The sequence below is a fragment of the Lepidochelys kempii genome, chromosome 9, assembly GCF_965140285.1.
Source record: "Lepidochelys kempii isolate rLepKem1 chromosome 9, rLepKem1.hap1, whole genome shotgun sequence".
Taxonomy (NCBI): domain Eukaryota; kingdom Metazoa; phylum Chordata; order Testudines; family Cheloniidae; genus Lepidochelys; species Lepidochelys kempii.
In genome coordinates this window covers 34,508,577-34,536,258 of record NC_136388.1, presented here as the reverse complement: position 1 = coordinate 34,536,258, position 27,682 = coordinate 34,508,577, and the positions used below count along the sequence as shown (strand labels likewise).

The 27,682-nt window shown below is 40.7% G+C and overlaps 1 protein-coding gene across 11 annotated transcripts in view; it reads right to left on the bottom strand.

Moving 5' to 3' along the window:
• Positions 1-278: 278 nt before the first annotated feature.
• The window catches only part of SPHKAP (SPHK1 interactor, AKAP domain containing), a 106,600-nt gene continuing 79,196 nt past the window's right edge, over positions 279-27,682 (bottom strand). For 8 of the 11 annotated variants that reach the window (XM_073359839.2, XM_073359850.2, XM_073359842.2 and 5 more), the window contains 7 exons: positions 20,341-20,596; positions 16,240-20,047; positions 10,395-10,574; positions 7,376-7,462; positions 5,287-5,339; positions 5,008-5,207; positions 279-2,512 (listed from right to left, as the gene is read on the bottom strand). In XM_073359839.2, the coding sequence (XP_073215940.2) occupies positions 2,369-2,512; positions 5,008-5,207; positions 5,287-5,339; positions 7,376-7,462; positions 10,395-10,574; positions 16,240-20,047; positions 20,341-20,596 (4,728 nt within the window). In that variant the 3' untranslated portion in view covers positions 279-2,368. The remainder of the gene's footprint in view (positions 2,513-5,007; positions 5,208-5,286; positions 5,340-7,375; positions 7,463-10,394; positions 10,575-16,239; positions 20,048-20,340; positions 20,597-27,682) is intronic. The other 3 variants (XM_073359841.2, XM_073359848.2, XM_073359849.2) reach the window with 3 other exon arrangements.

The following is a 27,682-nucleotide window of genomic DNA, read 5'->3' as shown; positions in this document are numbered from 1 at the left end:
TGGGCGCTAGAGAAGAGCAGCCCTTTTGAAAATTAGACCATAAATAAATAAAACTAAGGGCATGAGCCTTTCAGGTGATGAGTGACCTCAACTTCCATCGCTGCCTTTGGTGTAAGGACCTGTTCTGAGACATTGCATTCAGCAAAAGCAGATTTGGAAAGGCTAAATGATTGCCATGAATAATGTTTAGTTGGTCAAATAAAATGTATTACACAGTTTCCATTTCCAGTATGCAATAAAATCACATCAACACCTTTTAGAAAGGCAAAGGGGACACATACTGTAACACAAATTTATTTCTGATTAGATTTGCAACATAAAGAACTACTGTACAGAAGTAACTTCATCACACTGTTACAACCCAGTCATGATAGTTGTGCTTTGTAAGGTAAGTAAACATTTATTCTAGCACAGCAAAAGTTTGTATACTGACAACTAACTGGATTTGGTCTAAAAATAAATACCTTTTCCCATTTATTAGAACAAAGTACCTTCAATCTGTAACACTCAATACTTACGTTATTAACAGTCAGCCTCTCAGAGATGCTGAGTACCCACAACTTCCACTGGCATCAATAGGAGCTTCAGCACTTCTCAGGAACAGGCCCAATAGCTGTACAGTTAAATTTAGTGTATACAGTAGATCAACCTTTATACTGGCAGTAAAGTGATCTTTACTGTTTTGTGTATACTGTAGAGTAAATGTAGAGTTAGCCATGTACCTTTATCACATGGATATAGATGTCGATTCACTGACAAATTTTTTCCCTAACAAATGAGTGTGAGAGGGTGGAAATGGATTTAATGGTGGTAACACTGATAGTATGGCTCTTTTTCATAATTTATTTAAAACTATTTCAAAATTTTCAAAAATATCTAGTGCAAAAGGATAATTATTTCAGGAAAAATACAGAAGCATATACCGATATAAGGAAAATAAATGATCTTTCAAATCATTTTTTTAGGGAAATACAGGTAGAATTTCAATTACATCATTTAGTGTAGGAGAAAACAAAAAATGAATGTTTGTGTTTTCAAAGAAGCAAATCACAGTATATGTGAAATTCAAACAATAGGAGCTTTACTGCAATAAACTTTTTTTCCCCTTTAAATTAAAATCCAATCTCTTTGGCAGAGTCAAGAGAATTTATAATTATGTATATAATACTAACTGTTCTTCTCAACAGCAGTCTACTGTAGTTATATCAATGTTACTGTAATAACATGAACTATCATTTGTATTCCAAACATATATATCCAAAATGAGCAGGTAGCCTTAAGGTAAACATATGCTTATATGTGCTGAGACTCATTTTGTATTCTTGTAAGTAACAAAAACAAAATTAAAGTTTAGGCATATGTATGACAATACAATCAGTTTTTCAGGTAGGACTATGTTCAGTTGATTTTTCTTTTTAATAATCAATTTAATTAGACTAAAATCATATAATATGCTCTTTCTTTATCCATAGATCTTAAAGCATTAGATACTTTCATAAGAAAGTAACTGTCATCACCCCCTTTTCACAGATAGGGAAACTGAGGCACAGAGGTGATGTGACTTGCCCAAGGTGACACAGCAGGTCAGAGCTGGGATTGAACCCATATCTTCTGATTATCCACTGGTCCAAACTGCCTCTGATTAAAATGGAAAGGAATCAGAATGTTTTTAAAGAGTAATATTTGAGAGTCTGGATTTCAGTTCCTCCAGAAAAACACAAGAATGGTGAAAGGCTATGGAGAAGAAATAAATGGCCTCATATGCGGAAATTATAATGCATTTTCAGCAGCTTGTTGTATCGTCTACCTGTAAAGGTCTAATAGCTCAAAGTCTTCAACCCCTTTAGACACGGTGAGGATTTTAAAAAATACTTCGATATCTATATTATTTATCTAAAGATGCACATCCTCCTAAGCATTCATTTGGCTGTCCGTCTGGAAAACACTAGTGTTCTAACAGTTAACCTGTACAAATTTTCATGTTTTAAAAACTGAATGTTGTTAGTGTATAATTCTATTTTAGTTGATTGAAATAATATCAAACGATATTAATAGAATATTTGATTATAGAAATATATCCTATTTTCATCCATCCTTCATATTATCCATTCACTTTAAAGGCAAAAAACCCATCCTTTCCTAATACAGTACATCCGAAAGTACAATATGTCAAAGTTCCCCCACATGATATAACAGTATATGGTGCACCTTAATTTCACTTTGCTCAGTGTACAGTTGTGTGGACTGTCCGCAGAGTTTCTATATCTCTGCTTGTTTTATGCACTGATGTTTGAAAATTAGAGCATTACACAAACCACTGCCACTTAAGCTGGATTAAAATGAAAATGCCAAACATTTAAGAGGTTTCTTATCCCAATTCGAGAAGCCAGTCAAAGAGGCTAGGTGTCCTCTCTCTGCTTTCCTCATGTAGCTTGCAGTATTGTACCACCGCATGAAAGATATCACCCACTTTCCAGGACTTCTGGTGAACTAACCGCATAACATCTAGAAACTAGATAAAATGGCACATTTAGGGTTTCATTCATTGTGTATTCTTAACCAGCTTTTGTTAAATAAATACATGCAAATAACTCTTCCAAGTATGAGGACATTACTGAGTCAGCCCTGCCAGGGATCAGAACTCCACTGTTTCAGGCACTGCATACACAATAGCAGTGCAATCTGCCGAGGGTTCTGTCTATACACTATGGATCTGAAACATCTAAAATATGGATTTGGACATCTGGAAACTTTGCATTTCATTTCTGAAAGTCTATAATCTGTGAGAGCCAGATTCTGTTCTTAATGACACCAGATAAATCAAGAGCAACTCTGCTGTAATTAGTGAAGTTATTCCTGTTTACAGCTATGTGAGATCTTTAACCCTGATAAATAATTACAACCTTCCATGATATTGACAGCCCATTATCAAAATAATAGGTACTGTATCTTGTACAACCCCAGGGATCCAACTTGAAGATCTTAGATTTGAAGGAAAAATACGTTTCTCTTTCATTATCATAGTCAGTATTCTTGTTTAGTTACATTTCATTTATAGTCTTAAACAGTTGGAAAAAAATCCTATATTGTATCCACTTTTGTGTTTTCCTGTTTTAATAATGGACTTCATAATGTCATGCATCTGGCCTATCTTTTTTCAGGCTTGGAAATGAAAATCAAAGCTTTTCATTTCCTTGAATTTCACAATCAATAACTAATTAGGCTCCTTTTTATACATCTTCCAGTTTTAAACCACACAAGAAAATATTGTGTATCTGTAGCTGGTGTAGCTGTTTGCTATTTACATACTGAGTCCTAAACTTTAATATGTATTTTAATTATATGTAATAAGCATGTGATTTCCAAGAGCAGCTTTGTAGGCAGGATGTACTTCATTATTCTCTAGTGCATTTTAGCAATTGAATTAACTGTTTGCAAAAGCACATGAGTAAAGCTGACAGCTGCTTCTTAAATAAGATGCAATTTGGATGGTTGCTGCTGAATGCATTTTAAATTATGTTGATGATTCCCAAATGCATGTACTCAAGAAATACCAAACTATAGCTCTGCTACATAAAATGATCTTCCCATAGATATTATTTTAAAATGCCAAAATATTGACTGTAATATTTTTTCTTTCATTGATTTATTTAAATACCCTGACATTTCTGTAAACCTGATGGCTGGATACAACCTTTAAAGCTGACTCTGGGAAACGGACAGTTTTGACAGTCAAAAACTGTCTGAAATGGTATCCTGTGGTTATCATTAAGGGGGAGTAAGGAAGCCCTTGGAATATGAAATATCCTCCATGTAGCTGAGGGCCCATAGTGCTGGAGGCCATTTTGAGCTTGCATGCTTTGATATTTTGGAAAAACACCGTAATGAAACTTGAAAGGGTTTAAAATCTGTTCACTTCACCATCTAAAGATAGTTATGCCTTCACAAATGTGGCTGGCAAAAGTGATGTTTAATTAGTAGCTAAAGCTCCAGTCCTGCAGGACTATCAGTTTTAACTGGGGTAGGTACTCTTGTGGAAAGTTGATTGTTGCAATTAAACACTCCTATTCAGAGGAGAGGCTGTTATGGATTTTATAAAACAGTCTGAAAAAGACTTGGAAAAAACCTAATCATTGTGCAGAATAAATAGTAAATCAAAGTTCTAGTCACTAAAGTATATTTTCTTGTATATTTGAAATCTGGGGGTCCAGGTCTTCACTGTCCTGCAGCTTTACTAGCACAAAGGGTCTATAAAGCCAATGGATCTGACCACAGGGGAAGTTCTCTGAGTGTGGGTGGCTGTGGAAAAGGAGGTAGGCTCAGCACACAGCTGTGCTCCAACTCTTCCCATCTGCAGGAATTGCTCCTTGGATCTTTGGGCAACTAGTCACGAGCTCAGTCATGTCTGAGGTAGGTCTCGTGCTGGGGCTGAAGCAGCGTGGCCCTGGAATAGGGGAGGTTCAAAGTTGGCGTAGAGCCACTATCAGGGGACCAATGCCAAGTGGAGCACTGGTAAACAAGACCCTCTTTCAGTTTTTGGAAGTGAAATGCACCTCAATGTATGGGATCCATGCAGAGTCTTATGCACTACTCTGTGTCCCATGTCAAATTCTGCTCCTATTGCCACTGACATCAGTGGGAACAGGATTTTCCCCAACTGGCTTAAGTGGGACCTAAGTGGAGACTAAGACAGTGCATGGCGCTTGTTAAACTCCATGTAACCACTTGGCACTGTCCAAGAACATCCTCATTAAGGATCTTTTTTTGTTAACTCTGTCCTGATCTATGCAGCTGTCACTTTCATGCAACAGAATGGCTGACCTGAATAGGTGAAATCTGCTTCACTGGTGTATACTGTACTCTATTTGAGGAGGTCTCATTTTAAGTGATTATTCTTTTGAGCTATATACCTTAGCTGTGAAGAATTTTTGTTGTCATTACAAATTTTGGATTTACAGTTCAGAGGTTTAAGTACATTGATGTTATACCCTACACTGTAAATACTACCTTTTCAATTCTGTTTTCCTGAGTTTTCTGAAAATAGATGGTTGGTATTCCAAGTTCAGAAGCAGCTATCCATTGAAGAGTGGTTCGTAGCTCTGCATCCGGGCACTCTGGCTCCAGGTCAAAGTTTATCACCAGTAGGTCTTTTTGACAATTGGCTGTTTCCTCTGATAGTCCAGAAGTGCTTTCTGAAAAAGCAGTCGCTATGCAATTATGTGTATTAACCTTAGAAGCCCTACATCAAGTCAAATTTCCATGTCACAACTGATACATTCAACTTACCCTCTATGTTCTCTGGCTTTTCTTCAAGGAAAGCCTTTTCTTCTGCTAATTCACTTAGAAACAAACAACAACAAAGCCTGTTAGTAATATTAGGGACAGTGTAAAGCATTGTTTCATTAGAGTTGAGGTGACAAATTTGTTTTATCATGTAAAATTTTAATCTATAATGTTGCAAAAAAGATAAACAGTATGGGGAGAGATGTGAATCAGGGTACATGCTTCACAATGTTATCACCCCAGTATGACATACTGCTTGCAGTGTGCCTTGTACCTTACACTTCATGAAAATCAATGTATCATTACTGTTTCCCATTGTGTAATTAGGATAAGAAACTACAAGTCTTGTGACATGGCCACATACTACAATGTTCCACCCATGCTGCATCTTTTTAAATCTCGCCTTCTTTTTATGCCTGCCATAGCTGTATGTAACTATAATGAACAAGTATCTTCAGAAACTGTCATTTTTTTAGCATATCAGCTCTGTTTTGATAATTGGGTTATTTCAATAACTTCCAAAAATATCAAGAGGTCCTCATTTCATATGTACCACTGTGCTTTCCTGATAGACAGCAGGGGGGAAACGCCAGATTCAGTGTGTCAGAACCTCCGCGTCCTCCCTTTTGGAAGAGTAGGTCCCCACCTATCTATATATTGCAGAAGGCTGTACATCTGGTAATAAAGTTACAGCCCCGTGATATTTGCAGAGGTATAGCATCCACTGTTTCGATTTACATAAGATCCCATCCTGTACTTAATCAAGGGAAATTGTGCATGTGTAGCATTTGGCTGGAAGAACTTCTATTGTCGCCCTCAAAAAGACTGCAGAATCCCAGTCTTAAATGGAAAGTTACATGGAAGCAAGATCATATACATTTTTTTTTTTGGTAGCTGCTGCTACATATGGGGGAAAGTTTAAAATGGCAGCGTTCACTGCATGGTTTATCATGAATGTGAGGCAGTTCTTGGCATATGTACACCATTCATGAATCTACAATTAAAAATCTTCTTAGATCTTCTATTTCAGTATCAAACTGTTCTCTGTCTGATCCTTGCTTTCTGTAGTTACAGATTGCCTTCCTTTTCTTGCCTTTCCTGACCTCTGTCTTCACAGAATCTCAAGTTTCTTGGCCGGCATCTGGTAAATTCATCAGTAGGTGGCTAGTGATTGAGAACACTTACATATGCAGTGCCTGTAGAACTAAGTGAAAGCTGTCAGCTTGAAGTGTCTGTGAGCAGCAGCCAGCACTCTATGGTGCTGGCAGCAAGGTATAAATGTTTTATTATGGCTATCATCCTCAGTCCACAGTTGAAACAGAATATTTACGATTCTACAGAAAGGTGATTGGCCTATGTGTATATCAAAAAGGTCAGAACCTTTGGCAAGAGGAGAAGCTAGATCCTCAGTGATCTAAAAATGGGTTGTGATTCATTAGTGGATTGTGAGGAGTTTCTGGGGCTCACAGTGACTTTGCAAAGCGCCTATCTTCTCTACATGATGTACAGTACACTCATTTCTACAATTATACCATTGCATTCTACCATTTATCAGTAGGTTATACTATGTTTCAGGGTACCAGAATCTTTAGGCAGGTACTTGCACATCTCTTTATTGCTCTTGAGCAAGCTTGGTAGAATCATGCCCAGAGACAGTGGATAAGGAGTGTCTTGGGCCAAATTATACATCTTGTAAAGAACGTTATGATTTCTCTTTCCTTGGCTTAAATTAATTGACTCTGCTATACTGATTTTAACTGCTAGTAGGAGAAGCCTTTGAGAAAGTTATTCTTTGAGGTGTGTTCACATAGTGAGAAGTGGATAACTTAGTTAATTCTATCTTTAAACAGAGTACATGGTGGAAATATATCCTTCAAGGTGTCCACCAGGAACAGCCTAACCATAAGCTAGTACTGTCACTTTGCATAAGGATACCTGCATGTGCATTTATCTAAGCCTAATGACAGCCTAAACAGCATCTTAGAAGCACTGATAAGCAGGCGTTTGGCATGTTTGGGATGATATAAATGATTTTCAGCTGAAATTGGAATAGCACTTCTAAATATTAGACTTCATTTTAGTGGCTACTTACTTAATCATAGGAGAAGAGGGCATGTTTTCCTGATAAATTTCCAGGTCCATAATGCCAAGACTGCTAGTGGTACTGCTGTTGCCATTGCTGACAAAGCAAAAGTTTAAATATTAGTGCCAATCTGCACTACTACAGATCCATACATTTTCTAATTAATGTGCAAAGAAAAGTGAATGGGATGTCCCTCTGGTATACAGAGTTACTGCTCTAAACCCAGGTTACACAAAACCAGGGCATATTACTCCAATCCTGCTCAATAAATGATTCCCAGGAAGAAGGCTACTGACATGTTAAAAATTATTCTAGATGAGTCATGCATCCAGTGATGCTCTGAACTGTAAAAAAAAAAACAAAAAAAAAACGGACCCAATCTTGTTCATGGCTTACGCAGTACTATGTGAATTTTAGTACAACATCTAACCTTTGACAGAAAAACAAGCTCCATGAGTTTTTATACAGCATGACTATCAAGTAGTTAGAGATGTCCTGGGTATACCTGCAGAGATTCAAATACCTCTGAACATGGTGGGGTAAGGCAAGGTATCTGTCTGTCTGCCTCACTACTTACTTTCTGGGTAACGCCATACCCATTAACACAGGCAGCTCTTTTGGTGCAGTAAATCATACTATCTGAACACTGCAGGGAATCTGATGGAACTTACAGATATAATGGCAACCTGTCTTGTCTTGCTGGCCAGTATGAAATATAGACTGAGATTTCAATCAGGCCCAGTGTTTTCAGTATCAATAATCAATAATATTTGGAAGCATTCTCTTTGGTTACATTGCAAGAATGAATCTTTTCATCTCAGGATGTTTGATAAGATAACGCCTGTTTACTGTATGACATGATAATCTAATTTATCAATCTGTCCACATACCTATACAACCAAGATGCTGTGTATTTACTGACCCCAGTGCATATTAACACCAACAACGGAGAATTTTTTATCCTATGTAGTAGGGGTGAAATTGAACCAGTCTGTTTCAATTAAAACTCCTATAGTATTTTTCTCACACCAAAGTAGTGACTATACAGTACCTCTTGCCATCAACTTTTACGAAGTCAGAGTGTTAATGATTGGTGCACTATAGTTTACTGCATTGGGCCAAAAGAAATCTGATGAGGTTCAACAAGGACAAGTGCAGAGTCCTGCACTTAGGACGGAAGAATCCAATGCACCGCTACAGACTAAGGACCGAATGGCTTGGCAGCAGTTCTGCAGAAAAGGACCTAGGGGTTACAGTGGACGAGAAGCTGGATATGAGTCAACAGTGTGCCCTTGTTGCCAAGAAGGCCAATGGCATTTTGGGATGTATAAGTAGGGGCATTGCCAGCAGATCGAGGGACGTGATCATTCCCCTTTATTCGACAATGGTGAGGCCTCATCTGGAGTACTGTGTCCAGTTTTGGGCCCCACACTACAAGAAGGATGTGGAAAAATTGGAAAGAGTCCAGTGGAGGGCAACAAAAATGATTAGGGGACTGGAACACATGAGTTATGAGGAGAGGCTGAGGGAACTGGAGATGTTTAGTCTACGGAAGAGAAGAATGAGGGGGGATTTGATAGCTGCTTTCAACTACCTGAAAGGGGGTTCCAAAGAGGATGGCTCTAGACTGTTCTCAGTGGTAGCAGATGACAGAACAAGGAGTAATGGTCTCAAGTTGCAGTGGGGGAGATTTAGGTTGGATATTAGGAAAAACTTTTTCACTAGGAGGGTGGTGAAACACTGGAATGCTTTACCTAGGGAGGTGGTGGAATCTCCTTCCTTAGTTATTTTTAAGGTCAGGCTTGACAAAGCCCTGGCTGGGATGATTTAATTGGGGATCGGTCCTGCTTTGAGCAGGGGGTTGGACTAGATGACCTCCTGAGGTCCCTTCCAACCCTGATATTCTATGATTCTATGATTTCTCAGTGGGGAGAGCTATGAGGCACAGTATATTAGCTTTCTCACATTTAAGAATTTATTAAAGGCTGGGTCCTGTACATAATGAGATGCACATTCACTCAAACTCATATACATAGCCCAGCTAAACATTCTTTCAACTAACCCAGCAGTGCTATATGACATTCATAGACTCTGCTTTTCCCCGGCCCAATATAGTACTTTTCCCTTTGTCTTCACAATGTGGAGGAGAGTGGTGTGGTTAACAGGCAAAAATGTTAGTTTTATCTAAGAGTTCACGAGAAAAGCTTTTAGTAAACAGTAAATCTTTAAAGGGCTGAGGTCAGTCAGACTAACATCATTGTATATAAGCTCTAAGGACCAGATGACTTCTTTGACAAGTCCGGCCTTGAGAGGGACGCGGAATGTGGGGCACTGTAGTGGCAATCCCAAGAAAAAAATATGCCAGGTCTGTCACAATTGCCCCTGCTAACTCAGAAAACGGCACACTATAACAGAAACTCCGTCATCCTTTAAGAATTTGTTCCCACTGTACTGGTCAGCTGTGTGGCCAGCAACTCTAATGCCACCAGTGGAGCTGGTCTAGTCCAGACCCTCTACTCCCTGTAGCTACATCAAAGCTGTCCCTATCTAGGGACTCTAGGGAAAGGAGAAACTTTCTGTGCCTCCATACAGGCCCAGACACAAAATGGCTCTAATTTTTTACTCTGTGTTCATCCCAATCAACAGAGAGCTCTGTACAACATCCTAAAATGTAAATTACCCACGAAAATGCCCAAATAAGCATGTTCGCAAGCAGCAGTAGATAAAACAATTCATGGTTTACAGTAATTAGTTTGTCAGGTGGTGCTTTCATTGTAGGGGCATGATGCAGTCGCTTGGGGTTGGGTAGTTCTTTCTGTGTAGGATGCCAGCTATTAATGTATACAAAGACCTGGCTAAGAACCAGAACATGCATTGAAAAATGAAAGACACGTTTTGTAGCTAGTTCTGTTTCTGTACATTCTGATTACACCTTGCGTGTCTCTCATGTTCCTGACAAACAATCATCAAACCTTTAGCTTGGTGATTAGTCCCTATTGTACATCAGACACAAACAGAATGCAGATACCTCATGGATCTCTCACTGAGTTGCAAGTAGCTACTTGTATCATCAGGATTGTCCTCATCATTAACTAGCTGGGACCAGCTGCCTGTGCTTTCATCGCTGCTGTTGAGAGGATTCGGAAAGTCTTCAGCTGTTTTTGTTTCCACCATGATTTCAGCATCTGGTTTGCTTCTAGTATCAACACTGCAAGAAAAGGCATTATTGATATGGTAAGTGAAAAAATGTAGGAGTTTAAACTAGAGTCTCCAACCTTCAGGCAGTGGAAAGCTTGATTTCCAAAGAGCCAAATAGCAGCAGGACACTTTAGTCAGCTTCAAGTTTTGTATTACAATTTCTGGCTGTGCTATAGTGGGGATACTTGTGGGGACTGATTCATTTCCCATTCACTGTAAATTTAGGGCAAATCCACTGAAGTCAACAAAGAATGGCCATACTGGGTCAGACCAAAGGTATATCTAACCCAGTATCCTGTCTTCTGACAGTGGCCAATGCCAGGTGCCCAGAGGGAACGAACAGAACAGGTAATCATCAAGTGATCCATCGCTTCTTGCTCATTCCCAGCTTCTGGCAAACAGAGGTTAGGGACACCATCCTGGCTAATAGCCATTGATGGACCTATCCTCCTCCATGAATTTATCACTGTAATGTTCAGCAGTAAAAATGGTGCAGGATCAGAATCTAGACCATTTCATGTTACACAAAATCCAGTTAAATATCTGGTCTAAGATTCTCTTTAAAATGGCTTTTATTATATAAAAACAAAACAAATGAGGCTTTCCATTATTTTGGGAATGCCACATCACATAAATGTTCAAACTGCCAAATTATGGGCCTGTATCATGACTTAATTGCAATTAGATGTTTAAACCCACACATGTAAAAATATGTCCTTTGGCTGAGTAGGGATTGGGAAAGAGGTATCAGATAAAATCCACTCCAGGCATCACCTGAGGAAAGGGACTCATCTCTTTGTATGCCCTTAGAATACCAATAATTCTTAGCAATTATATGGGACAGCACTTTTTGTTTGTATAGTGGTTTGAAAATATAAACAAATTAATCCTGTTATCAATAAGTATTTTAAGGATGCTTATTCTTTTTGTATTTCCAGTTGCATAACAGAGGTGTTAAATTTCTTAAAGTGCAACAGTAAAAAATAAATTGTGTTAGACATCAAAAAGTATTAAAAACGAGATACATATCTGAGTCAAATAAAAATCCCTGAAAAGAAGTGTAGTGCACACATGATTAAAAAAAAACACTATAAACATATTTAGAAGTGAAACATACCAAATTTATGCTCAAATGTGGGTCCCATTTCATCTTAAATGTCTCTGGAGGACCTCTAATTGGAAAGGCATATGTTCGTATGTGATACACACATTCTTTCCCTAGTCCATTCTGCCACTGAAAATACAGGTGCTTTGTGCAAAGCCATCTCATACACATTCTAGCTACTGACTGTGCTACTTCCCAAAGTTCTCTTTCATGTTTAATGAAAAAGTGTCTGAATTATTTACAATGCAATCATCCTGCTTAAAAAACTCAAAATGCAGCCAGCAAATTTTCAATAGCTGTTGACCAAAATTTGGCTATTTCAAAATGACATGCAAAAATCTAACATTCAACCTTTAAGGCAACATTAAATCTATTCCTAGGAAATGAAAAGAGGAAATAAAATAAACAATAGCACCTTTCATCATGAAGGATTACAAAGTGCTTCCCTAACTGTTTATTCACGCTACCATTGAAATCCAGCTATCTTTTGGTTGGACAGATGGGGTGATGGCACAACAGAAAGTAAGAGGACATTTTTCCCAAGGATGCTGTGTCAGATCCTTATTCTCAAAGTGCAGCTGTACTCTGAAACATGTCTTTGAAATGCTGCACCTTACAGAGCTGCTCCATGTGTGTATCCAGTCATATAGCTCCATAGATTAAACATGCTTTTACTCCTCGTATTCCTGCTAGCACTGCAGAGCCAACAGAATGTAGGAAGGGTGAGCTGGGTAGTATTCTAGTTTATGCATCAAAAGATTAATTATAAGGCAAAGATTTGGCCCTCACTTGCACAAGCATAATGCCACTGAAGACTATGTGGTTGCACAAGCCATTGTGAATATGTCCACACTGCATCTGGGATCAAGCCTCCCAGTCTGGGTCCACAGACCTGTGCTAGCAGGGCTCATGCTAGTGCACTAAAAATAGCTGCATAGACATTGCAGCTCTGTTGGAGCTTGGGCTCTTAAGCTTGGGGCTGAGGGGGGTGGACTTGAGAGCCCGAGCTCCAGCATCTACAAAGTTACAGTAGAACCTCAGAGTTAGGAACACCTCGGGAATGGAGGTGGTTCATAACTCTGAACAAAACGTTATGGTGGTTCTTTCAAAAGTTTACAACTGAACAATGACTTAATACAGCTTTGAAACTTTACTGTGTAGAAGAAAAATGTTGCTTTTAACCCTCTTAATTTAAATGAAACAGGCAGAGAAAGTTTCTTTACCTTGTCAAATTGTTTTTTAAACTTTCCCTTTTTTAAAAAAATAGTTTACATTTAACACAGCACTGTATAGTATTTGCTTTTTTTATTGGTCTCAGCTGCTGCTGATTGTGTATGTCCAGTTCCAAGCGAGGTGTGTGGTTGACGGGTCAATTCATAACTCTGAGGTTCTACTGTAGTTATTTTTACGCTACGGCGAGTCTGTAGGCCCAGGCCAGGAGGCTTGCTCCCAGAGGCAGTGTAGACATACCCTGGAGGACTAATTAGGCATGAAGGACTTTTTTTTTTTTTTTTTTTGGTGATTGTACATGAGATGGAATGAACGCAGCTTGACTCCCTGAACCCAAATTGAGCTTGGAGCACTGGTGATTAGAAAAAAATGTTTTTTCTTAAAACTCTGCATACTTGATGTGGAGTTCCTAAGGAACAATAATGTGGACCCCCACAATGACATTTTTAGGGACTCACTTTTCTGAGCAGAACTGAACTTTAAGAGAATTTCCCTGGGCACTGTGGTATCTACTCTACATGGAGACTCTGTTTTATAAGGACCGTAAAAGAGACCTCAAATGAATGCATGATAAGAAAGAGCAATGAAACAGCTACAAGAACTGAATTACAATTAACCCAAGGTGAAACAGTAGCTTTCTGGGTTTATAAAGTGTTTCATTTTCTTTTAGAGCCATTAACCAATTAGATACTGCAAGTGCAATTTCCCAGCCTGACCAGTCTTTCCATGTGGTCCTGATCCTCACACACACAAAGTCCATTAGAATCACTAGGAGTTTTCTGTGTGGATCAGCATTGGGACCAATGTATTCCCTACATAGGAGCTCCCTACCACCCCCAGCTTCTCATACGTTACATTTCTCTTCCAACTATTTTCTCTCTCCATTGCTGTATTAACTAACCAAAAGTGAAACAAGATATTGTTAAAGAGTTATATCAAGTGCTAAATGTTAGCGAAACAATGACATTCTTTTAGCTGCTTTTAAACAAAACAGAAGTAGACTTGAAAGAGGAATACTTCAGTAATATAACCTCAGCTTTTCTATCATTTCCTTTTGCAGAGGCTCATTCAAGGTCTGTATTGTACAGCTTGTATTTCTTGGCAACGAGAACATGCTACTCGGTGTTCTGGTGGGGTATCTGGGCTGAAACGTGTGTATCAATCGGTTACTGAACCACACTGTTTCATCAGTACCACGACAGTACATTTCACATGGCCACATCAAGAATTGTTCACCAAAGGCACAGATGAACCAGGGCATATTTGTCTGACTACAGCAGGTAAGTCAACTCATCATTCAATTCACCTACCTACATGTAAACTTTCTGCACACAAACAGAATTCACCCCCAAGCATATGTAAAGTGTGCAGATGCATACAGCTTTGCTCTGTCATCTTCCTTTCCCCAGCTCCAGTGGTATCTTCTCCCCACCCACTCTACATACCAAGAAAGAATAATATGGGGCCCACCTGCCTGTGTGGTGAGCTCTGCATGACCGACCCCTGCAACTCTATGCTTTGGAAGCTTACTGATCTCCTCTGCCCACAGTGACAAGGAGTGAAATCCTGGCCTCACTGAAGTCAATGGGAATTTTTTCATCGACTTTAATGGATCCAGGATTTCAGTCAAGGTCTCTTATTCCTTTCTCCATTAACAAGTCCTGTTACAACCACACATGAGCTACATAAGTCACAAAATTCCCACATCTGTCTTCATGGAGAACCTTACAAAACTCAGGTTTCATCCTGAGGAAAGAGCAAACAGTATCTTTAACCACATCAGAAGCAGGCACACATTTGCTGAGTGGATTGTCCACCAAGATATTCATAATAGTTCAGTGTCTAGTGCTTTAAATCTCTATACTGTACAGAAGGAGCAGTTCAGATAGAGTTGGTCAAAACATAGGATTACCCATTGCAGAAAACTGGGTGTTAAAACTCTATAACAATAAATATGTAACTACATTCAACCAGACCCTGAATTTACTCCCTCTGAAGTTAATCTCCAAAACTACAGGCTTCTGGGTATTCTGAGTTTCCTGAAATCCAGAGCCAATTCAGTGGATGAAAATCCCCTCTATTCAGCAACTCTTGAGCATCCAATTCATCATTCAATTGTTATGTCAAGTTACATCAAGACAGCCTTGCAAAATTCTGCTGACTCATATGAGTGACTAACTCTTATCTTTTGTTTCTGGACAGCCAAGAAAATAATTAGGTCTTCCATTGTAAGACTTTATTTAGGGCTAAGTTTGCAAAAACCAGGTTTCAAGTTGTGCTTTTGCGAACTATGCAGTGGTAACTGAGTGAGTGCAACCCACATTTGCACACTGTCTCCACTCCTGCCACAGAATCACCTGTTTGTGTGGGCAGTTACTGGTAAAAGTATACAGCTGCTTTATTGCCAGTGGAAACTAGGATCAACACACACTAAAATTAGGCTCTCTACCTTTGGATTGTGCTACAAGATAGCAGGACTTGTATTTTTCCTAAACCAAGACAGAAGCAGATTTAGCATTCTTCAATAGAGGAAAAACCATGCTTTGAACCAAAGAAGCCAAGCTTTTCATTTCACTACAGAAGAGCTGCAGCTCAATGAGGCCTGTTTCCTGCTCAAGGTTTGTCAAGATACCCATCCCTACAGATGTAATCACAGAGCTGACTATCTAGTTGTAAGAGGTCTAATTCTTCTTTCCAGGCACATAAGTAACTAGTTATGTGAATGAACAGAACAGACAGTTCAAGGCCAAATTCTGCTCTCTTTGTTTTTACAAAAGCAGCATTAGTTTAAGCCTAGGTGTTAGCCAGCTGTGCATGTCCACATGGTTACCTGTGAAGATGATTTTTGCCAAGGCAGGATTAATCGGTACAGGAGAGAAGGCAGAGTGGCATCAGGTGAACCAATAAGGTCCACACTAAAACACACATTCCTAGATCTGGCCTTGTCTGTGACTCAAAACATAGAGGACATGGACAATGTCAACTCTATGGGTCTGGAGGGCAGTGCAAACCAGGCTGAAATAGTTTAAGCCTTTTACTCCCTCCCACCTTCGGTTTTCAGGCATAAACCATTTCACAGTCAGAGTTCAGCTCTATGTGTCCTGTGGTGTTAGAAGCGCACCTCAGTAATATAATTACTGTCCTTGTACACACAGGTCTTTTTTGGCAATTAATAGTATTTCAATTTGTTTCCCTCATTAGGTTTGCTGTAATAGGAAATTAACTCCAATATATTTCAAAAAGCTAAGTTCCTCCCACCAGACCCCTCCCGGAAACCACTGTATACTGTTAAAGTTTAAAAACAAAGCAGTGTCTTGACTTGTCTTTTTCTGTCACTTACCTGGTATTTATCACGGAGCTTGAAACCATGTGCTTCCCAGAATATGCTGCTGGAGGTTTTTCTTTGTTCAGATGCTCCTTTGTTTCCCCAGCGGGGATGATACTAGAAGTTAAGGGCTCTAAGTCTTTATTCAGCTCTTCTCTTTGATCAGTTTCTATCTGAATCAAAGGCACTTCCCTCAGGAAAGCAGAAGAGCCTATATGGCTTCCCTGGAGGGATCCATGGGTTGTGAGTTGTTCTTTTTTCCCATCTAAATTTATTCTGTCCCTTGTGGGTTTAGACTGACTTTGAGTCACACTTGGGAGAGATCTGCCTTCTGCTACATGTTCCTGGTTTGTATAGTCAAAGGAATCTTGATGGATGACAATTAATGTTTTCCCACTTTCAACAATATTTGCAGCCAGTCTGTTTGCATATTGTTCTACATGCAGTGGGGAATCACTGGGGAATTGATCAGCATCTGTAACCTCTGCCTCATCCCCTATAATCTTGTTCTTACGCATTAGAGATTCAATTGAGCTTGTCCATGTCTCATGAATCAGCATGTCTGTCACCTGGTCAGTCCTACATCTTTGGTATAGGCATGAGTCTGACTTGCAAAGACCTGAAGAAGACACAGTGCTGACCTGCTGTACACTTAAGGAATCCTGGTGGCTGTTGTGAGCAAAGCCATCTAAAGATTTTGCTTTGATTGGTGCATTCACTGTTAGCCTGGAACCTGATGATCTGCTGTCAGGCATAGAGGATTGTCTAAAACAAAACGGTGATCGTGGAGAAGGTGGTAACAAGCTTCCACTCCACTCCTTTGAACTCCTGATGGAAGACGCGTCATCTTTATTTTCCTTTTCTATTTCCCTTAGCATATACCTATAAAACTCTTCTGTGATGCTTTCTGTGCTAGACTGTTTGGATGGGCAGCTTGGTCTCACGTTGAGGTGGCCGTTTTTCCTGGATACCTGTTGCAAGGCAGAAGTTAGAATGCTGCTTGCATTTTTTCCTGCATAGTAGTCCAGTAATAAATCAAACCCTCTCCCTTCATTTTCCATCTGGTTCACCATAAATCTTGAAAATTCATCTGTAATACTTTCACAACTAGACTGCTTAGAGACAGAACTAGTCTGGCTTCCCGGCTGACTTAAAATATTAATTGGGCCCAAAGTATTTATAGATCTTTTGGAATCTGAATCCTCTTCTGGTATGCTCTCACAGCTGGACCCCTTGGCACGGCCCCATCTTTCACAGTGCAACCTGTTTCTGGGATGGTTTGGACCCTGCCAGACATTATCAACCATGGATAGCTCGGTTAGGTTCATAATTTTAGCAGCCACTTCATTTGCAAAGATACTGACAGATTCTGGAGTATCTTCAAGGTTGATGGATTCATCCACTACTCTGTTCATCAGTCTTTCCTTTAGTTCTGGATGCTCATCTGTTTTCCTTTTGATCTCACTCAGTCTAGGTGGCCTGTGCTTCCTAACAACTGAGCCATTGGGCTGCGATTCCTTCTTCCTTTTTATAGTTCTGCATGATAAACTCTGGGTCACCAGATATTCATTTCCTCTTTTCCATGCACAGAACCAAGGTTGCTTACCATTTGAGTTTTCAAGACAAATGGCAGCTATTTCTGTTGCCATGGAGACCACGGTTTCTGCTAATTCTTCTGCAAAATCTGTTACACAGTATGTATCCCTTGGATGTTTTACCTGTAGCACAGGCTGAGAAGGAAGCAAGATGTGATTACCTAATAAAGACACACTAACTTGGACTTCATTATTTAGCACAGTATCACACTTACGTTTGCTCTGGTTTTCTGTGTTCACAATAACATCAGAAGATAACTGCTCTTGAAAACCATGTCTGCATTCATTGATTGTAAGTGTGTTTTCTCTGTCTGAAAAAGACCTGAGGTCAGTCTTGCTTTGATATGGGGATCTGTCGCAATCTCTTGTGGCTCTTTTCAGATATCTTTTCTTGGGGGATGTTTTGACAACCAGTGAGTTATGCCCACTGACACTACACAGCAGGTCTGAATGCAGTGTGGCACTTTCCATGGTATTTGGCACGCCTTCCTCCTTATCTTTCTTTGTATTTGTCAAATTTACAAGATCTTTGCCAGCATTAGCACCGTAAAAAGTACTAAGTGGTTCACTGGTGTGATCTGGGGCTTGCTGTGATGGTTGAGTAGCTGTTGTCTGTGTTGCGTGGCTTTCTGTTTCTGTTACCCTCCATCTGTCTTTGTCCTCAGAGAAGAGAAGTGAACACTCACCAACCTGTGCAATCTCTCTCATCTTCTTGCAAGTGAAATATATCACATTAAAAAGCAGTTCATTGGCAGTCTCCATAAACATGTCCTGTGTACTGAAGTCTGAGTTATTGTCTGAACCAGGATGTAGCTGTCTTTTCTTCCTAACTTCTTCCATAGAATGCCGCAGAATAACATTTGATACATTTTGTGCAAGTTCATCGCAAATTACTTCATCTAAGGGTGAAATCCGAGGCCTTGTTGCTGTTTCAATAATTTTTCCATTTACGGACTCAATGAAGTCCCCTACATTTCTGTATATACTGGGCTTTGTCAAAATCATGGATGCCTCTTTGAGCAATGCCTCTGCAATGCTCTTGTTCAACTTCTCCATGCTGCTTCCTATGGCTATACTACAATGAAGGGTAACAGCTGCAGAAGTCTCAGCTGCAGATAAGAGTCCACTTGAAGTTGCAGGGTATTTATCTTCCTTTGTTTCACCAAGACCACAGACTGCTACAGCACTTGCTACTTGAGTCATACCACACAAAGCAGATGGAAATGAATATTCTGTATCTGCACAGTTATCAAGTACTCGTGAAGATTTTATCTGTTCCTCTTCATTATCAACTGTTTTGGTTTTAGAGTCTGTGGCTTCTTGTTCTCTTTTGAGTCTTTCTGCAGCGTGGGGGCTTGAAATGGTTCCAATAACTGTGGCTGCACAAGCCAAAGCTACTTCCAGTGCACTCTGGGTGTGTCCTTTGGAATTCTCTTCCTGCAGGTAATCTGAAATTTCAGCAGAACTTTCTGACTCAGACCAATGGCACAGATTTGGGAAACCAGACCCAGGCCATTCTGATGTATTTTCACAGCTGTCTGGACTTTGAACTATGACAATTTTTGGAAGTTCATTCCATGATTGGGAAGTTATGTCTTCTGTTGTACAAGTTGCTGAACTTAAGGAGTTTCCTACAGAGATGCTAATAGCAGCCTCCTTGGTAAAAGTAGGTTGAGATTGGGACAATCTAATAAATGCATCTTGCAGAACAGACTCTGCTAAATTTGTAGCATATTGACCTGTCATTGCTTGCTCATTTTGCAAAGGAAGATGAGGTTTCCTTTCACCCGTATGCTCCTCTGTGTCTAGCTTATTGTTTTGTTTTGCTATTGTGACACACTGAGAAGCTCGTTCTTCCTTAGCCATTCTGGTCAAAGATACACCTTCTGAAGTGCATACTGGATAGGAATTTTCAGTCTTATCTGTAAGGGATCTTTCCAGGCTATTAGTATTAGGGGATGACCTAACTCTTCCAGCTAAATCATTCTTCCACTGTAGTTGCTGGATGGACTTATCCACAGTTTGTAAGATGCTGTCTTCAGCCACAATATTCAGTGCGTCTTCTGAATCAGCAGAGTTTTTAGCAGAAGTTAAGTTTTCTTTATTAAAGCAGTTGTCATCAAGGGCAAATGGCAGCGTGGTCTTCCTATAATGTAGGTGCTCAAGTCCCTTTCCTTTATGCTTTCTGATATCTGATGCAGGTTCTGTGAGATGTACATTTTCATGACCTGTACAAATAAAAATGACACATTAGCCTTTAGATAACCAGCTGTCATTTTCTAAAAGGTGATTGTATTAATGTGTTGTACTGTACAATTAGCATACAAATACCATGTTCCCTATCTCTTGAGCAAAAATTTAAAAAAAAATAAATGACTTTTATCTCTCCAATTATCCCTCTTCTATACTGCAATTAAATGTATGCATCAATTAATGTCAAGTGCAATTTATATGAGCATTACCCGAAGTATTTTGCAGTACTTAACAATAACAAACTTATGGTCAGTTACATTGCTTTTACCATTTTTATATTCATCAGCCTCATTCTCATCTTCAAGGTGCTCAGATGCTGTGAGAAAATCTTCTTCTATTGAGGACACTGAACAGTTTGTATCATCCTCAGGCTTTAAGATATTAGTTTCTATCTGCAGCTGTCTCTCCTGCACAAGCTCCAGTCCAATCAGAAACTTGTTTATTTCAAAGATGATGCAGCCTATGCTGTTTTTTCTGTTCCCCCTTGCACACTGAACCAAACATACATCTGCCAGCCAAGGACACTAGAGGGAAAAATAATATCAAACAGTTATTTAATTGAAAATGATTTTTTTTCCCTTTTCCCCTTATAATTATACAGGAACGGTCTGTTGTAAAGAAGCAATAAAACTTGTGAATTAGATGTTTTCAACATACTGTGCAGTTACATTGATGCCAAATATGAGACTGTTTGACATGACATTTTCAGTTACAAAAGTGTTTTACGTAAATCGGGTGTAAGAAAGCACTCTGCTGTAGTCAGACTACTTTTTTTTTTAAAGTTACCAAATCGCTTACCCTTAATTCAGTTTCTTGTCCTTTTAATGGCATATTGTTCTACTTGCCTTTGGCTCTGTCGAAGTTAGCAACCCTCTCCATTATTAACATACACGTGTTTCTGAATGTTATTAAGCTGTTTAAGGAATGGTTTGTGTAGGTTGTACATTCTTCTTCAAGACCATTTCTACTGTGATGCGTATAACAAATCAGCCTTGTGGATGACTAGTTTGCAAGGTAGTTAGGGATGGGGCTATTTACCTATTATAATATTAAAATACAATATTTTAAAACTGTATATACTCTGTATTCCTTTCCCTTAGCCTTGTGCCTGTGCAAAGCACCATTATTAATTATTTATATTACACTAGCACCTAGGAACCCCAAATAAGATTTGTTAAGTACTACATAGTAAGAGACAGTGAAGAGCTTTACCATGGAAGCCAAAGACAAAGGATGGGAGAAAGAAAGTACAGTGGGAAACTAAGGCCCAGAGAGATTAAGGCCCAGATCCTCATAGATATTTAGATGCCTAATGGGAGCTAAGTACCAAAATAACGTTGAGGCCTGGGTCTAACTAACTTGCTCCAGCTCATATACAGAGTTTGTGGCAGAGCTAAAATGTGAAGCCAGCTCTCAAGTCCCCATCCACATGCCTTAACAACAAGACCCTCCGTCCTCTCTTTTGACTTCAGTTGGAGTGAATTATTCATGTGAGTGAAGGAGTCAGCCTGTGTAGCTCTGATTGCAGGAGTGGGACCTTAGACTGAAAGCTCTTCAGAGCTGTATCTGTGTCTTTCTATGGGTTTGTACAGAACATTACAGCCCTGTCCTGACTCGCCTTTGGGTGCCACTGTAAGATAAGTATCTAAGTGTAAAAGTCTTGGGATTAGTGTTATACTGTAACAGCACATTTAACTGGTCTGTTTTCCCCTTCGAGCTACACAATATGTTTGAGTGGAAAAACTGCATGAATAAATTTGTTAGCACCTGAGAGGGCACAAGATTGACAGGCTTTGAGATTACTTGTCGCTAAGAAGCTACCATTGAATTCCGATTTAGTACAAAGAGTACTATGAAAAAATGCAAAATAATAAAGTAATGTGAAACAGTGAATGAGAGTCAATTTGTATTACTTCAAAATATAAAAATATGAAGAAAAGACGTATGTATTACTTCATTAGGACGCTGTCAGCTTTGATTGAAAATGTAAGTTTTAGATTGAAAATGTAATACGTTTTCCTGAAATTTACACAGCAAAAAAATCAATAAAACCAGGTGTATGTTTAGATATAAACATTCCTCTGCAAATGTCCCAGTACACAATTTGCAGTGTTACATTAGTGTTTAAGGTTTCTGAGTGGTAGCCATGTTAGTCTGTATCAGCAAAAAGAACGAGGAGTACTTGTGGCACCTTAGAGACTAACAAATTTATTTGGGCATAAGCTTTCATGGGCTAAAACATTTCAGCCTCCCTGGACACTCAATTACAGACCTAAAAGTCACAATTCTTCAACAAAAAAACTTCAAAAATAGACTCCAACGAGAAACTGCAGAACTGGAATTAATTTGCAAACTGGACACCATTAAATTAGGCTTGAATAAAGACTGGGAGTGGATGGGTCATTACACAAAGTAAAACTATTTCCCCATGCTAATTTTTCTCCAATTGTTACTCACACCTTCTTGTCAACTGTTTGAAATGGGCCATCCTGATTATCACTACAAAAGTTTTTTTTCCTCCTGCTGAGAATAGCCCACCTTGATTGATTAGACTCATTAGAATTGGTATGGCAACCCCCATTTTTTCATGTTCTCTCTGTGTGTGTATATCTATCTATCTATCTTCCTACTGTATTTTCCACTGCATGCATCCGATGAAGATGCATCCGATAAAGATATAGAGCAGGTTGCACAGAGAAGCCAAGAGGCCAGTGAAGAAGCTTGGCAACATGTGACCCCCAGAAGAGGTAAGCGGAATGTCCGGGTTCCAGCAACGCGGACACAGGTAACTAACCGCTTTCATGTTCTCTCCACAGGTATCGTTGCGGAGAGTGGACCAGATGATATGTCTGGGGCGAGAAAGCAGAAGGAGACTCCGCTGGTTGGAAGGCATGAGATGCGATGTCCTGAGGTTGGGGGTTCCACGACCACCACTCCCAAGAGAAGGAGGCGGGTGGTGGTGGTCGGGGACTCTCTCCTCCGGGGGACTGAGTCATCTAACTGCCGCCCTGACCGGGAAAACCGAGAAGTCTGTTGCTTGCCAGGGGCTAAGATTCGCGATGTGACGGAGAGACTGCCGAGACTCATCAAGCCCTCAGATCGCTACCCCTTCCTGCTTCTCCACGTGGGCACCAATGATACTGCCAAGAATGACCTTGAGCGGATCACTGCGGACTACGTGGCTCTAGGAAGAAGGATAAAGGAGTTGGAGGCACAAGTGGTGTTCTCGTCCATCCTCCCCGTGGAAGGAAAAGGCCTAGGTAGGGACCGTCGAATCGTGGAAGTCAACGAATGGCTACGCAGGTGGTGTCGGAGAGAAGGCTTTGGATTCTTTGACCATGGGATGGTGTTCCATGAAGGAGGAGTGCTGGGCAGAGACGGGCTCCATCTTACGAAGAGAGGGAAGAGCATCTTTGCCAGCAGGCTGGCTAACCTAGTGAGGAGGGCTTTAAACTAGGTTCACCGGGGGAAGGAGACCAAAGCCCTGAGGTAAGTGGGAAAGCGGGATACCGGGAGGAAGCACAGGCAGGAATGTCTGTGAGGGGAGGGCTCCTGCCTCATACTGGGAATGAGGGGCGATCAACAGGTTATCTCAAGTGCTTATATACAAATGCACAAAGCCTTGGAAACAAGCAGGGAGAACTGGAGGTCCTGGTGATGTCAAGGAACTATGACGTGATCGGAATAACAGAGACTTGGTGGGATAACTCACATGACTGGAGTACTGTCATGGATGGTTATAAACTGTTCAGGAAGGACAGGCAGGGCAGAAAAGGTGGGGGAGTAGCACTGTATGTAAGGGAGCAGTATGACTGCTCAGAGCTCCGGTACGAAACTGCAGAAAAACCTGAGTGTCTCTGGATTAAGTTTAGAAGTGTGTGCAACAAGAGTGATCTAGTGGTGGGAGTCTGCTATAGACCACCGGACCAGGGGGATGAGGTAGATGAAGCTTTCTTCCGGCAGCTCACAGAAGCTACTAGATCGCATGCCCTGATTCTCATGGGTGACTTTAATTTTCCTGATATCTGCTGGGAGAGCAATACAGTGGTGCATAGACAATCCAGGAAGTTTTTGGAAAGCGTAGGGGACAATTTCCTGGCGCAAGTGCTAGAGGAGCCAACTAGGGGGGGCGCTTTTCTTGACCTGCTGCTCACAAATCGGGTAGAATTAGTGGGGGAAGCAAAAGTGGATGGGAATCTGGGAGGCAGCGACCATGAGTTGGTTGAGTTCAGGATCCTGACGCAGGGAAGAAAGGTAAGCAGCAGGATACGGACCCTGGACTTCAGGAAAGCAGACTTCGACTCCCTCAGGGAACGGATGGCCAGGATCCCCTGGGGGACTAACTTGAAGGGGAAAGGAGTCCAGGAGAGCTGGCTGTATTTCAAGGAATCCCTGTTGAGGTTACAGGGACAAACCATCCCGATGTGTCGAAAGAATAGTAAATATGGCAGGCGACCAGCTTGGCTTAATGGTGAAATCCTAGCGGATCTTAAACATAAAAAAGAAGCTTACAAGAAGTGGAAGGTTGGACATATGACCGGGGAAGAGTATAAAAATATTGCTCGGGCATGTAGGAATGATATCAGGAGGGCCAAATCGCACCTGGAGCTGCAGCTAGCGAGAGATGTCAAGAGTAACAAGAAGGGTTTCTTCAGGTATGTTGGCAACAAGAAGAAAGCCAAGGAAAGTGTGGGCCCCTTACTGAATGAGGGAGGCAACCTAGTGACAGAGGATGTGGAAAAAGCTAATGTACTCAATGCTTTTTTTGCCTCTGTTTTCACTAACAAGGTCAGCTCCCAGACTGCTGCGCTGGGCATCACAAAATGGGGAAGAGATGGCCAGCCCTCTGTGGAGACAGAGGTGGTTAGGGACTATTTAGAAAAGCTGGACGTGCACAAGTCCATGGGGCCGGACGAGTTGCATCCGAGAGTGCTGAAGGAATTGGTGGCTGTGATTGCAGAGCCATTGGCCATTATCTTTGAAAACTCGTGGCGAACCGGGGAAGTCCCGGATGACTGGAAAAAGGCTAATGTAGTGCCAATCTTTAAAAAAGGGAAGAAGGAGGATCCTGGGAACTACAGGCCAGTCAGCCTCACCTCAGTCCCTGAAAGAATCAATCCTGAAGCACTTGCATGAGAGGAAAGTGATCAGGAACAGCCAGCATGGATTCACCAAGGGAAGGTCATGCCTGACTAATCTAATTGCCTTTTATGATGAGATTACTGGTTCTGTGGATGAAGGGAAAGCAGTGGATGTATTGTTTCTTGACTTTAGCAAAGCTTTTGACACGGTCTCCCACAGTATTCTTGTCAGCAAGTTAAGGAAGTATGGGCTGGATGAATGCACTATAAGGTGGGTAGAAAGCTGGCTAGATTGTCGGGCTCAACGGGTAGTGATCAATGGCTCCATGTCTAGTTGGCAGCCGGTATCAAGTGGAGTGCCTCAAGGGTCGGTCCTGGGGCCGGTTTTGTTCAATATCTTCATAAATGATCTGGAGGATGGTGTGGATTGCACTCTCAGCAAATTTGCGGATGATACTAAACTGGGAGGAGTGGTAGATATGCTGGAGGGGAGGATAGGATACAGAAGGACCTAGACAAATTGGAGGATTGGGCCAAAAGAAATCTGATGAGGTTCAATAAGGATAAGTGCAGGGTCCTGCACTTAGGATGGAAGAACCCAATGCACAGCTACAGACTAGGGACCGAATGGCTAGGCAGCAGTTCTGCGGAAAAGGACCTAGGGGTGACAGTGGACGAGAAGCTGGATATGAGTCAGCAGTGTGCCCTTGTTGCCAAGAAGGCCAATGGCATTTTGGGATGTATAAGTAGGGGCATAGCGAGCAGATCGAGGGACGTGATCGTTCCCCTCTATTCAACATTAGTGAGGCCTCATCTGGAGTACGGTGTCCAGTTTTGGGCCCCACACTACAAGAAGGATGTGGATAAATTGGAGAGAGTCCAGCGAAGGGCAACAAAAATGATTAGGGGTCTGGAACACATGACTTATGAGGAGAGGCTGAGGGAGCTGGGATTGTTTAGCCTGCAGAAGAGAAGAATGAGGGGGGATTTGATAGCTGCTTTCAATACCTGAAAGGGGTTTCCAAAGAGGATGGCTCTAGACTGTTCTCAATGGTAGCAGATGACAGAACGAGGAGTAATGGTCTCAAGTTGCAGTGGGGGAGGTTTAGTTTGGATATTAGGAAAAACTTTTTCACTAAGAGGGTGGTGAAACACTGGAATGCGTTACCTAGGGAGGTGGTAGAATCTCCTTCCTTAGTTATTTTTAAGGTCAGGCTTGACAAAGCCCTGGCTGGGATGATTTAACTGGGAATTGGTCCTGCTTCAAGCAGGGGGTTGGACTAGATGACCTTCTGGGGTCCCTTCCAACCCTGATATTCTAAGTGGGTTTTAGCCCACAAAAGCTTATGCCCAAATAAATTTGTTAGTCTCTAAGGTGCCACAAGTACTCCTCGTTCTTTTTATTAGTGTTTAAGGGTCAGGAAATGAAACAGAGTAGAACCAAAGTGAAAATGAGGTAGGTGTGTGTGTGTGTGAATTTAATGCATGTGAAAAGAATGACATCCCTGAAATTCTTTTTCTAGATAGACAAATATGACAAGGACCGAATTAGCACAATGCTTCCTGATGCCAATGCTATTTCACCTCATCCCGACATGGAGAGAGCACCTCTCAGGTGAGAAGTTTAGGTCAGCTTCCATTTCTGTTTCAGTCCTGACCTCCCAGCAAGGGAGCTGTGCTTTTTTGTGATATGAACGCTTGTTTACTGGGATCCTGAAGAATGGATTGAGATCACCAAACTCACAGGCCATCAAACAGACATCAGATCTCCTGTGCCTTCTGGAGCAACTATGAAGTGGTGTGGCTGTTCATTGCTCCTTACTGGTGCAATGGAGCTCTTTGGTACTTAAAATGCACCATGCCATTATTTATGTTTTTTAAATGCAGCCATTAGGTATAAATAGCAAGTAAACTCAATAAACAACCAATTTTGTCTTTAAAAAGTAGCACATTAGTAGGACATAAAATGCAATGATCTTCGTAACAGAGATTACAGGGCACTCTCACAAGATTTATGTGCACAAATTAATTTCACAGCAGGCCCTGCTGCTCATTGCTAGTGAAGATAACCTGTTCTGATTTTAATCTTACTTAGACAGGCTTTACACCTGCTGTGTAGCTCTATGGATTTAAGGAAGTTGCTCCTGATTTACACATGGATAAATGAGATCAGAATCAGGCCCAATAAACGGGCCTTTCATCCTTTCCCCTTGGCACAGGTATGAATGTAAAGGCACAAAGTCTTATGAGAATAACATAGAGCCACAAAAAATTTGTCACTCTAACAAGCAGCTACACTTTTAAAATCTATGTTTAAAAATTGTTTTAATTTACCATTTAACATTTGCTTCCTATCTATATGTGGTGCTGGAAGTTGGGAATTCTTGGCATGCAACTCATTGCTGCCATTGGAGCATTCCAGAGCTATCGGAGTGAAGGGGTTGGATGCTAATCTTTACTTTTGTATCTTAGTTGGAGAAAGTAATCAATTAGTTTTACTGTTGCAGAATAAAGCAGGGACAAGCGTTG